At 42.6% G+C, this 13966-nt stretch overlaps 1 protein-coding gene across 2 annotated transcripts in view; it reads right to left on the bottom strand.

Moving 5' to 3' along the window:
- LOC139408296 (receptor tyrosine kinase-like orphan receptor 2) overlaps nucleotides 1–13966 on the bottom strand; it is a 131650-nt gene that overhangs the window by 21364 nt on the left and 96320 nt on the right. For both annotated transcript variants that reach the window (XM_071152008.1, XM_071152007.1), the window contains exons 3-4: nucleotides 11582–11869; nucleotides 9122–9152 (exon numbers count right to left, since the gene is read on the bottom strand). In XM_071152008.1, coding sequence (XP_071008109.1) covers nucleotides 9122–9152; nucleotides 11582–11869 — 319 coding nt within the window. The remainder of the gene's footprint in view (nucleotides 1–9121; nucleotides 9153–11581; nucleotides 11870–13966) is intronic.

Raw genomic sequence — 13966 nt, 5'->3', positions numbered from 1 at the left:
ACACACACACACACACACACACACACACACACACACACACACACACACACACACACACACACACACACACACACACACAACCATTTTGCAAATGGCAACCTAACTAACACAAACCAGACCCCTTCACCAGAAATCGCAAACCTCTTTAAGAACGTTTTCAGAAACAGACAAGTTCTTTAGAAAGTACTTTTGGTTAGGTGACACATTTGGTTTCTGTTTCAAGGTAAAATACATATTTTTCACTGTAAGTGAACAATTCATTTATACATCCTATTCTAATTTACATCTATTGTAATAATAAACTAAATTCTTTATCACTAGGTTAAAGGTCACGTTTTACGTTGGCAGCCAGATATTCTACAAGAATCAGTAGTAATTGTCAATCTGTGTATTGGATCAGAGACAGGCTCCTATTGGCCAGGCTGTTCAGCTCTGTAGCCAAATTAGTCTGACACTCTTCAGACGGCTCAAAAACAATGCAGTTAGTTGTGAACACACCGGATGAGGGGGAGAAAAGCCTCCAGAGTTCCATTCACTCTATAGGTTTTTTAGAAAGGGTGAGATTCTCTGAGTCAAACAACCTGTCAACAGAGCTAGTATGTGGAGTTGGACTGGGAGTAACAATAACTAAACATAATATGAAGCACACGGTTGCTGCTAAAAATAATTGTTGGTTTGTTGTCTGGCTTTTGAGAGTGCCCCATACACCGTTCGACTCTTTGTCATAAAGAGCAAAGACTTAGCTATAGCTTAACTTATCTTAATTTTACTTAAAAACAACACAAGCTTTAGAGTGTGCACACCTGACAAACAACAGCCCCATATCTCCACACGAAGCCCGCTGAGCCAAGTAAGACAAGCCACACATGAATTACACTCACAGAGGGAGGCTGGCACCTCTTTTGAAGCCTGATGAGACGTTTCCTCAGTTCCTCACAACTCCCGGGTTCTCAGCATTGATTGGGCGATGCCAAGTAGCAAGTGACCTATTACAACTCTCCACAAACAAGCATGCTAATTGCTAGGAAGCTCTATAAAGATCTGAGGCCCTCAGCAAGGTAGAGCTCCATTGCGTCCTTGCAGGCTACGAAGAGAAAACTTCGCCTTTGGTGGCAGAGAAACATCATATTTACCTCAGCGGATAGGTGATTATTACCTTCTGAGGTGATATGTGACAGTTTACGACCGTTTCATTTACTTTGGCTGGATTCACCAAGCCATGTAAATGAGTTTTGTAAGCAGATTTCCTCCCGGGAGAAAATTGGGTTTAATGGCGTTACTAGAGGCAATTAGGTATTTACGCACAGGCAGTGTGGTTTGTTTTTCTAATAGAGGGGAAAGCTACAGAAATGTCACTTGTTTGGCCTCTGGATTAAATTAAAAAGGGTTCATGCAGTGGCCTTTGTGTCAGTCAATGACAGTGCAAGTAACAAATCAACTTTACCACAAGGTGGCGATAATGAATTAAATAAATGGGAGAGATTGGTTTACATGGAAGCGCGGCCAGGCCGTTAATAACTGCTGTTCACCAAGTTGGAAAAACAAAATCTCGCCAGTGACAAAACAGACAGGACCATCTTCTGTGCCACATGTGAGACTCGGTCTTGGTAATTACATATAAAACTATGAGTGGAAAACTCTGGGCCTTCTTCACTGCTCCACTGGGGTTTATTCTAACCCACACAACACTCCGTCTCCCATGGTGACAAAAGGGTGAGAGTGGTTCTCTTCTTTCTCGTTTAACATCTCTGAACACAGGGCATCTCTCCCTTGCTCTGTAAATCAGTATGTGTGGGTGCGGTAACAATCAGCATTACAGAGTCTTGACTGGGGGGGGGGGGGGGGACAGAGGGGAGGAGAGTGAGAGAGTACACAGTGGCAGAATACCTGACCACTGTGACTGACCCAGAATTATAATAAATCTTTGACTATGTACAAAGTCCTCCCACTCCTCTTTCTATTCTGGTTAGCGCCAGTTCGCTCTGTTCTGTGAAGGGAGTAGTACACAGCGTTGTACGAGATCTTCAGTTTCTTGGCAATTTCTCGCATAGAATACCCTTCATTTCTCAGAACAAGAATAGACTGATGGCCATTTTGAGCCTGTAATCGAACCCACATATGCTGAAGCTCCAGATACTCAACTAGTCTAAAGGACAATTTTATTGCTTCTTTAAACAGAACAACAGTTTTCAGCTGTGCTAACATAATTGCAAAAGGGTTTTCTAATGATCAATTAGCCTTTTAAAATGATAAAACTTGGATTAGCTAACACAACGTGCCATTGGAACACAGGAGTGATGGTTGCTGATAATGGGCCTCTGTACACCTATGTAGATATTTCATTAAAAAGTCAGCCGTCTCCAGCTACAATAGTCATTTACAACATTAACAATGTCTACACTGCATTTCTGATAAATTTGATGTTATTTTAATGGACAAAAAAGGTGCTTTTCTTTCAAAAACAAGGACATTTCTAAGTGACCCGAAACTTTTGAACGGTAGTGTATGTTCCCCATGCCAATAAAGCCCATTAAATTGAATTGAAATTGAGAGGGGAGTGAGGAGAAAGGGGTACTCAGAGATACAAAAGCATTGCTCCAGTCTGGTATTTACGACAGAGCACTAATCTACCACCAGTTCTCTGTTTGATTGGGCTAGGGAACCATTGTCACGGAAACAGCCCCCACTATCAGTACTAGCCTGAGAGCCTCTTCTTCTCCCATGAGCCTCCAGAAAGGGACAATGCTCTGAGGGGGGGGGGGGGGGGTGCACTAGGATATAGGGTGCCACATTTGGGACAGACAAACCACAAAAGAATGATTCACTACTCTTGCCTCTTCCTCCAAGTTCTACTTCAAAGGGAATTGTCTTGGTTGGTTATTGCTAAGGTGTTGTTAAAAAGATGAATCATTGCTTAGTCAGAATTCAAGTTTAGGTGAGGAGGGTTACAGTAGGAAGTCCTATTAAGGTAACCACACACTGAATGGAAGGGTGGTAGCTCACTTGGGGGTACATTAGAGGTGTGTGTGTGTATATATAAAATGGACCACATCAACAGCTCGTACGTCTGAAACAACCAATCCACAACAAGTCACTACCTAGCCTTGTATCATACAGTGCCTTGCGAAAGTATTCGGCCCCCTTGAACTTTGCGACCTTTTGCCACATTTCAGGCTTCAAACATAAAGATATAAAACTGTATTTTTTTGTGAAGAATCAACAACAAGTGGGACACAATCATGAAGTGGAACGACATTTATTGGATATTTCAAACTTTTTTAACAAATCAAAAACTGAAAAATTGGGCGTGCAAAATTATTCAGCCCCTTTACTTTCAGTGCAGCAAACTCTCTCCAGAAGTTCAGTGAGGATCTCTGAATGATCCAATGTTGACTTAAATGACTAATGATGATAAATACAATCCACCTGTGTGTAATCAAGTCTCCGTATATATGCACCTGCACTGTGATAGTCTCAGAGGTCCGTTAAAAGCGCAGAGAGCATCATGAAGAACAAGGAACACACACCAGGCAGGTCCGAGATACTGTTGTGAAGAAGTTTAAAGCCGGATTTGGAAACAAAAAGATTTCCCAAGCTTTAAACATCCCAAGGAGCACTGTGCAAGCGATAATATTGAAATGGAAGGAGTATCAGACCACTGCAAATCTACCAACACCTGGCCGTCCCTCTAAACTTTCAGCTCATACAAGGAGAAGACTGATCAGAGATGCAGCCAAGAGGCCCATGATCACTCTGGATGAACTGCAGAGATCTACAGCTGAGGTGGGAGACTCTGTCCATAGGACAACAATCAGTCGTATATTGCACAAATCTGGCCTTTATGGAAGAGTGGCAAGAAGAAAGCCATTTCTTAAAGATATCCATAAAAAGTGTCTTTTAAAGTTTGCCACAATCCACCTGGGAGACACACCAAACATGTGGAAGAAGGTGCTCTGGTCAGATGAAACCAAAATTGAACTTTTGGCAACAATGCAAAACGTTATGTTTGGCGTACAAGCAACACAGCTGAACACACCATCCCCACTGTCAAACATGGTGGTGGCAGCATCATGGTTTGGGCCTGCTTTTCTTCTGCAGGGACAGGGAAGATTGTTAAAATTGATGGGAAGATGGATGGAGCCAAATACAGGACCATTCTGGAAGAAAACCTGATGGAGTCTGCAAAAGACCTGAGACTGGGACGGAGATTTGTCTTCCAACAAGACAATGATCCAAAACATAAAGCAAAATCTACAATGGAATGGTTCAAAAATAAACATATCCAGGTGTTAGAATGGCCAAGTCAAAGTCCAGACCTGAATCCAATCAAGAATCTGTGGAAAGAACTGAAAACTGCTGTTCACAAATGCTCTCCATCCAACCTCACTGAGCTCGAGCTGTTTTGCAAGGAGGAATGGGAAAAAATGTCAGTCTCTCGATGTGCAAAACCGATAGAGACATACCCCAGCAAAAGGTGGCGCTACAAAGTATTAACTTAAGGGGGCTGAATAATTTTGCACGCCCAATTTTTCAGTTTTTGATTTGTTAAAAAAGTTTGAAATATCCAATAAATGTCATTCCACTTCATGATTGTGTCCCACTTGTTGTTGATTCTTCACAAAAAAATACAGTTTTATATCTTTATGTTTGAAGCCTGAAATGTGGCAAAAGGTCGCAAAGTTCAAGGGGGCCGAATACTTTCGCAAGGCACTGTATTATTTTGAGTGTACCCCCCCCCTCCCCCATCTCAATCCATCCTCTTCTCTTCAGTAGCCTACTTTGGTTAACATGCTCCATTCAGTGTGCGTGGCTTTCAGAATGGCCCCTCAGACGTAGCACTATTTATTTGACCTTGGCTAGGAACAATTACGACCCCAAACCGAGGGTGACTGCCAGCTTTCTTAGGGCTCCCTGGGACATTAAACAGGGCCTGTCCGACATTAGAATGAGTCTTTTGTTTCCCAGCTTACGTAAAGGAGTCCCAAGTAGGGGTCCCACACCTACGGAGGTCCGCCACTCCTTTCAGACACCCAACCCCCCCTTGCTTATCGGCCTCAACCCCCCCTTGCTTATCGGCCTCAACCCCCCCTTGCTTATCGGCCTCAACTTCCAATCATCACTTTGTTAGGCTTTATTAGGACACCACAGCAGCCAAAAGCAACAAGTGCTTTTTGTGTGTAACTGGGTGTGTTGATGTGTGTGTGTTTTGGAGGGCAACTAGCAGTCATTGGGGGGGGGGGGGGGGGGGGGGCACACACTGCCATGGTCATTGAGCTGGTCTGGTTTTGAAGAAACAGAGTGAGAGGGAGTGTGATTTATATTGGCCAAGCGCTCTGTTGAGTTAGACACGGTCTGCGTAGAGTGTGTGTGTCTGAGTGGATAGGGTTGGGCGGTGTGAACAGAGCAGAATATAGAGTGCTATACCAAGTCTGACATATTGGTCCAGTGCTAAGCTACGCTAACGCCTAGCGCGTGTCCAAAAAACACTGACTGGATTCTAGAACAAGTCTGCCCTTTATAATAGCCACAATAACACATGGGTTTTATATACAGTTGAAGTCAGAAGTTTACATATATCTTAGCCAAATACTTTTAAACTTTTAACTTGGGTCAAACGTTTTGGGTAGCCTTTCACAAGCTTCCCACAATAAGTTGGGTGAATTTTGGCCCATTCCTCCAGACAGAGCTGGTGTAACTGAGTCAGGTTTGTAGGCCTCCTTGCTCGCACACACGCTTTTTCATTTCTGCCCACAAATGTTCTATAGGATGGAGGTCAGGGCTTTGCGATGGCCACTCCAATACTTTGACTTTGTTGTCCTTATGCCATTTTGCCACAACTTTGGAAGTATGCTTGGGGTCAATGTCCATTTGGAAGACCTATTTGCGACCAAGCTTTAACTTGAGATGTTGCTTCAATATACCCACATAATTTTCCTACCTCATGATGCCATCTATTTTGTGAAGTGCACCAGTCCCTCCTGCAGCAAAGCATCCCCACAACATGATGCTGCCACCCCCGTGCTTCATGGTTGGGATGGTGTTCTTCGGCTTGCAAGTCTCCCCCTTTTTCTCCAAACATAACGATGGTCATTATTGCCAAACAGTTTTATTTTTGTTTCATCAGACCAGAGGACATTTCTCCAAAAAGTACTATCTTAGTCTGCATGTGCGGTTGCAAACCATAGTCTGGCTTTTTTTATGGCGGTTTTGGAGCAGTGGCTTCTTCCTTGCTGAGTGGCCTTTCAAGTTATGTTGATATAGGACTCGTTTTACTGTGGATATAGATACTTTTGTACCTGTTTCCTTCAGCATCTTCACACGGTCCTTTGCTGTTGTTCTGTGATTGATTTGCACTTTTTACACCAAAGTACGTTCATCTCTAGGAGACAGAGCATGTCTCTTTCCTGAGCGGTATGACGGCTGCGTGGTCCCATGGTGTTTATACTTGCGTACTATTGTTTGTAAAGATGAACGTGGTACCTTCAGGCGTTTGGAAATTGCTCCCAAGGATGAACCAGACTTGTGGAGGTCTACAATTCCTTTTCTGAGGTCTTGGCTGATTTCTTTCGATTTTCCCATGATGTCAAGCAAAGAGGCACGGAGTTTGAAAGTAGGCCTTGAAATACATCCACAAGTGCACCTCCAATTGACTCAAATTATGTCAATTAGCCTATCAGAAGCTTCTAAAGCCATGACATAATTTTATGGAATTTTCCAAGCTGTTTAAAAGGCACAGTCAACTTAGTGTATGTACATTTCTGACCCACTGGAATTGTGATACAGTGAATTATAAGTGAAATAATCTGTCTAAACAATTGTTGGAAAAATGACTTGTGTCATGCACAACCGACTTGCCAAAACTATAGTTTGTTAACAATAACTTTGGAGTGGTTGAAAAATGAGTTAATGACTCCAATCTAAGTGCATGTAAACTTCCGACTTCAACTGTAAGCCTAGTGCTTTTCAATGACCCAAAGTCACTTAAAGCTAGGCTAGCAATGAAGCTAGGCTAGCAATAGACACGATGACTGGTTAGCATCCTGCATTTGACAAAACTGCTAATTACATTATTAACCTACTGATGATATAAGCAATTTGTTCTGACTGAGATTCCAAAAACAACTGGTCACAATATATAGACTATGAATCAGACAGTGCTGTTTTCGAGACCACCTAAAGCAAGACCGATTCAACACTAAGACCGGAGCTAATCAAGTCAGAGTCAAGAATATGGAGACTATGAATCAGCATTCTTTCCAGTTTTGGACCAACCTCGATGAAAACCGCTAGTGTCTGACTCAGTGAAGGAATCTATTCCCTGCTCTGTCTTTAACTCATTCACGTCAGGAGAGCTTCAAAGGGAAGAAGAAGAGAAGCTGCAGGAGCCTCTGTTCTCAAATGAGTTAATATTCTGCTTCGATGCATCTTCTGTTCAATGACATGTTGTTAGACTATGTATTGATAATTGCGTAAATCCACACTGATGTGAAAATCATGAGATAGATAGTGAACATGTGCATGCCTGCATTTGAGTGTGTTTTTGGGTGCAAATGAGGTCACATGTACTCATATATATATATATATATACACACAGCGCCAGTCAAACGTTTGGGCACGCCTCCTCATTCAAGGGTTTTACTTTATTTGTTACTAATTTCTACATTGTAGAATAATAGTGAAGACATCAAAACTATGAAATTACACATATGAAATCATGTAGTAACAAAAATAGTGTTAAACAACCCCAAACATATGTTATATTTGAGATTCTACAAAATAGCAACCATTGACAGCTTTGCACTCTTGGGTTAGGGTTACCTGGAATGCATTTCAATGAACAGGTGTGCCTTGTTAAAAGTTAATTTGTGGAATTTCTTTCCTTCTTAATGCGTTCGAGCCAATCAGTTGTGTTGTGACAAGGTAGGGGGTTATAAGATTTTTGGTCTATTTGGTCCATATTATGGCAAGAACAGCTCAAATAAGCAAAGAGAAACAACAGTCCATCATTACTTTAAGACATGAAGGTCAGTCAATCTGGAACATTTCAACAGCTTTTAAAGCTTCTTCAAGTGCAGCCTCAAAAACCATCAAGCGCTATGATGAAACTGGCTCTCATGAGGACCGCCACAGGAAAGGAAGACCCAGAGTTACCTCTACTGCAGAAGATAACTCTAATGAACTTAACTGCACCTCAGATTGCAGCCAAAATAAATGTTTCAGAGTTTAAGTAACAGACATCTCAACATCAACTGTTCAGAGGAGACTGCGTGAATAAGGCCTTTATGGTCGAATTGCTGCAAAGAAACCACTACTAAAGGGCAACAATAAGAAGAAGAGACCTGCTTGGGCCAAGAAACACGAGCAATGGACATTAGACTGGTGGAAATCTGTCTTTTGGTCTGATTTTTGGTTACAACCGCCTCGTCTTTGTGAGATGCAGAGTATGTGAATGGATGATCTCCGCATGTGTGGTTCCCACTATGAAGCATGGAGGAGGGGGAGGTGTGTTGGTGCTTTGCTTGTGACACTGTCTGTGATTTATTATTAATTCAAGGCACACTTAACCAGCATGGCTATCACAGCATTATGCAGCGATACGCCATCCCATCTGGTTTGCACTTAGTGGGACTATCATTTGTTTTTCATGGAGTGCTGTTTCAGATGACACTGCCTCCACAATCCCACAACCTCAACCCAGGAAACATTCCAGGTGAAGCTGGTTGAGAGAATGCCAAGATTGACCTCAACCCAATTGAGATGGTTTGGGATGAGTTGAACAGCAGAGTGAAGGGAAAGCAGCCAACAAGTGCTCAGCATATGTGGAAACTCCTTCAAGACTACTGGAAAAACATTCCAGGTGAAGCTGGTTGAGAGAATGCCAAGATTGTGCAATGCTGTCATCAAGGCTACTTGAAATAATCTAAAATATACAGTATATTGATTTGTTTCACACTTTTTTGGTTACGACATGATTCCATGTGTTATTTCATAGTTTTAATGTCTTCATTAATGTTTTACAATGTAGAAAATAGTACAAATTAAGAAAAACTAATGACTGAGTAGGTGTGTCCAAACTTTTGACACAGAAACACAGACACACACACACAGTAGAATTACTTACGCTTCATTTGGCTCGTGTGTTGGTGACTGCCCTGTAGAGAACAAGAAAACAGGAGAGTGTGAAAATGGAGCAATATGCGATTGCCTTTTATCAAGCCACATCAGACGCTATCCCATTTCACTTTCGGTATTACAATCGTAGGTCAAAGCCAAAGGCTGAGGATTCAGAAAGGGCTTTAGTATCACTGAGGGAAGTTAACACCCAGTTTGTATTTTTGGCCTTGGTTTACCTCCATAAATCATCAGTTTGTGTTTTTGGCCTTGTCTTACCTCCAAACATCATCAGTTTGTGTTTTTGGCCTTGGTTTACCTCCACAAATCACCAGTTTGTGTTTTTGGCCTTGGTTTACCTCCATAAATCATCAGTTTGTGTTTTTGGCCTTGTCTTACCTCCATAAATCATCAGTTTGTGTTTTTGGCCTTGGTTTACCTCCATAAATCACCAGTTTGTGTTTTTGGCCTTGGTTTACCTCCATAAATCACCAGTTTGTGTTTTTGGCCTTGGTTTACCTCCATAAATCATCAGTTTGTGTTTTTGGCCTTGGTTTACCTCCATAAATCACCAGTTTGTGTTTTTGGCCTTGGTTTACCTCCATAAATCACCAGTTTGTGTTTTTGGCCTTGGTTTACCTCCATAAATCATCAGTTTGTGTTTTTGGCCTTGGTTTACCTCCATAAATCACCAGTTTGTGTTTTTGGCCTTGGTTTACCTCCATAAATCACCAGTTTGTGTTTTTGGCCTTGGTTTACCTCCATAAATCACCAGTTTGTGTTTTTGGCCTTGGTTTACCTCCATAAATCACCAGTTTGTGTTTTTGGCCTTGTCTTACCTCCATAAATCATCAGTTTGTGTTTTTGGCCTTGTCTTACCTCCATAAATCATCCGTTTGTGTTTTTGGCCTTGATTTACCTCCATAAATCACCAGTTTGTGTTTTTGGCCTTGGTTTACCTCCAAACATCATCAGTTTGTGTTTTTGGCCTTAGTTTACCTCCATAAATCACCAGTTTGTGTTTTTGGCCTTGGTTTACCTCCATAAATCATCCGTTTGTGTTTTTGGCCTTGTCTTACCTCCAAACATCATCAGTTTGTGACAGGGAGTGTAGCTAGTAGTTGATGTTCAACAATGCAGAGCATATAAAAATCTGTGATTTCAATTATGACTCTTGTAATTACAAGTCTACAACATGACCCAAAGCATCCTGTCACGACTCCCACCGAAGATGGATCCTCTTCCTGTTCGGGCGGAGCTCGGCGGTCGTCGTCACCGGTCTACTAGCTGACACCGATCCCCTTTTCCCTTCCCTGTTAGTTTTGTCTTATTGGTTACACCTGTTTCTTGCTTGGGTTTTGGTTAGTCTATTTCAGCCGGTTATGCCCACATGCTTTTGTGCGGGCTTGTTCCTCTGTTAGTTTGTGGATGTGCGTTTGTATTGTATGTTCTCCGGTCCGTTTTATGCGCCTAGTGTTTTGGGCGTGACCGTTTTTGTACCGGAATAAATAGGATTGTCCGAACCCTCTGCTCTCTGCGCCTGACTCCAAACCCACTACTCCTAGAAGACCTGACACATCCTGATATAGCATAATACACCACTATACACGTATGTCCTGGGAAAAACGTGAATGATAAATTGCTAGTGGCATGAGTTTAGAAATAGAAATCCCACTGGTGACATAACAGACCTTCTCCCTCTGAGGAAATACCTACTTCTGTTTTCAATTGCAGCTTTGGTAAAACGCTCACTTACTAAAAGCACTAACATTATTGTACTGAGATGACTATGCGTGGGGGAAGCTAGCGCTACAATTTTAGCCGGCTATTGCACTAAAACTGTCAGCGGCGTGGGTCTTTAAAAACGAGTTTATCTAGAATCACATAAAAGCAGTTGAAAACATTTGGAGAGCAGAAACACTGGGGAAACTGTTTCTGTGCTCGGCTAGATTTAGGAATGGTCGTTTTTACGTTAGGGAGGTGGGAGAGTTATACTAGTGCTCTTCAATAAATCTTAGAGCAGTGTCAGGAGTATGAGGTTGTACATATGGCCCCTTGACTAGTGTCGCTCCAGTTCATTTAGATCAATGGCATTGCCACATAATAACCCTCCAAAATAACTGGCCAGAACAGGAATAGGGCTATAATCACTACTTGGGTGAATTAATCGATTGTGACTTATGAATGGTGAACAGAAAGTCCAATTACCAAAAATGTGCAGTTTGCCTTGTCCAGGAGTAGCTATGAATGCTGGGTTTATTTATTGAGTAAGTGAGTGGTTTCTGAAACCATGTATCCCACGGTAGGTTTTAACAACCATCTCTGTATCGCTCTCCTTTTTCGCCCTGCCCTCTCGCTCTTTCTGTTAAAGTATGAGAGGGAAAGAAAGACAGACACCGGGGCAAAATAAAAAGTGAAAGAGAAAGAGAAAGAAGGTGACACAAAGCCCACAAGCCCAACCTCTCCTTACCCAGCTTCACGTAGAGCACGCCAGTGCCAGAGATCACCTTGACCGGGTTGGAGGCCACGCACTGGTAGTAGCCTGTGTCCGTGGTGTCCAGGTCCGTGATGCGCAGCTTGGAGCCCGCATCGGTTTTGCGGATGGAGATGCGTCCTTGCTCCTGGACCACGGGTGCGTCATTCTTCAGCCAGCGGATGGTCGGCCGTGGATTTCCCGTCACCTTACAGTGCAGCGTGGCCGCCTGGCCCTGCACGATGGTGATATTGTTCACCGGCTCCTGGAACTCCAGGAAGTAACCTAGGAGAGAGGTCACGGGTTAGGTTGAAGGTTAGGGGTTAGAGGGCTAGGATAAATATCAATGAAGGATGGAATGTTGGGGTGAAGACCTCTACGTTCTCTTGTCCTGGTTGGTCTTTGGCAAAGTTTTTCTGCCCTTCTCACACTGTTGTGCCGACTCGAACAGCACTTTGCTGGCTTGGATGTTTTGTATTCACTTTGCCGTTTCTAATATAGTTCCAGTAGCTATGGTGGATGTGTAACTAACCAGGCCAGTACAGTACAGCTCGGCATGGCTTGGCTCACTAGTGTGAAAAAGGTACAGAGGCCTATGATAGAAATGAGGCAACATACAGCAAGCACTATGTTGAATCAATGGGAAATAATTCCAAAATCATATTCTGAAGCTCCAAGGCCTGTCCTGTTATTTACTGCAGTGTTGCAGAGAGATATCTACTGATATCACTTATTAGGTGGACACATGATCTCAACGGCTACAATAAGGAACTCGCTAGTGGAAGCCTTAATGAGTGAGGGGCTGATCCTTTTCTTTTCATCCAAGTGTGTGTCCCAAATGGCAACCTATTTCCCTACATATGGCACTACTTTTGATCAGAGATCTATGGGCCCGGGTCAAAAGTAGTGCACTATGTAGGGAATAGGGTGCCATTTGGGACACATCGCCTGTTTCCTGTCTGGAAGAGAGGAGAGTTAGAGCCAAACAATCGTGCTCCCCCACCTCCTCCCACTTCCTGTGCAATGGAGGTTGAGTACTTCCTGCATCCCTCTTTCTTTCTTCATCCCTCCTTCCCCCCAGATGCCTATTTTTAGAACACAAGACCTGCACTGAGAAAAATATATCTATATGGCAACCGTGTCTAATTTATCATAACCATTACAGATAACAAATCCTAATTGCTAAATGTATGTATGTATATATATATATATATATATATATATATATATATATATATATATACAGTGCCTTGCGAAAGTATTCGGCCCCCTTGAACTTTGCGACCTTTTGCCACATTTCAGGCTTCAAACATAAAGATATAAAACTGTATTTTTTTGTGAAGAATCAACAACAAGTGGGACACAATCATGAAGTGGAACGACATTTATTGGATATTTCAAACTTTTTTAACAAATCAAAAACTGAAAAATTGGGCGTGCAAAATTATTCAGCCCCCTTAAGTTAATACTTTGTAGCGCCACCTTTTGCTGCGATTACAGCTGTAAGTCGCTTGGGGTATGTCTCTATCGGTTTTGCACATCGAGAGACTGACATTTTTTCCCATTCCTCCTTGCAAAACAGCTCGAGCTCAGTGAGGTTGGATGGAGAGCATTTGTGAACAGCAGTTTTCAGTTCTTTCCACAGATTCTCGATTGGATTCAGGTCTGGACTTTGACTTGGCCATTCTAACACCTGGATATGTTTATTTTTGAACCATTCCATTGTAGATTTTGCTTTATGTTTTGGATCATTGTCTTGTTGGAAGACAAATCTCCGTCCCAGTCTCAGGTCTTTTGCAGACTCCATCAGGTTTTCTTCCAGAATGGTCCTGTATTTGGCTCCATCCATCTTCCCATCAATTTTAACCATCTTCCCTGTCCCTGCTGAAGAAAAGAAGGCCCATACCATGATGCTGCCACCACCATGTTTGACAGTGGGGATGGTGTGTTCAGCTGTGTTGCTTTTACGCCAAACATAACGTTTTGCATTGTTGCCAAAAAGTTCAATTTTGGTTTCATCTGACCAGAGCACCTTCTTCCACATGTTTGGTGTGTCTCCCAGGTGGCTTGTGGCAAACTTTAAACGACACTTTTTATGGATATCTTTAAGAAATGGCTTTCTTCTTGCCACTCTTCCATAAAGGCCAGATTTGTGCAATATACGACTGATTGTTGTCCTATGGACAGAGTCTCCCACCTCAGCTGTAGATCTCTGCAGTTCATCCAGAGTGATCATGGGCCTCTTGGCTGCATCTCTGATCAGTCTTCTCCTTGTATGAGCTGAAAGTTTAGAGGGACGGCCAGGTCTTGGTAGATTTGCAGTGGTCTGATACTCCTTCCATTTCAATATTATCGCTTGCACAGTGCTCCTTGGGATGTTTA

The sequence above is a fragment of the Oncorhynchus clarkii genome, chromosome 5, assembly GCF_045791955.1.
Source record: "Oncorhynchus clarkii lewisi isolate Uvic-CL-2024 chromosome 5, UVic_Ocla_1.0, whole genome shotgun sequence".
In the NCBI taxonomy this organism is placed as follows: domain Eukaryota; kingdom Metazoa; phylum Chordata; class Actinopteri; order Salmoniformes; family Salmonidae; genus Oncorhynchus; species Oncorhynchus clarkii.
Note: the sequence above shows the minus strand (reverse complement) of the source record. Positions and strands in the feature narration are given on the sequence as shown.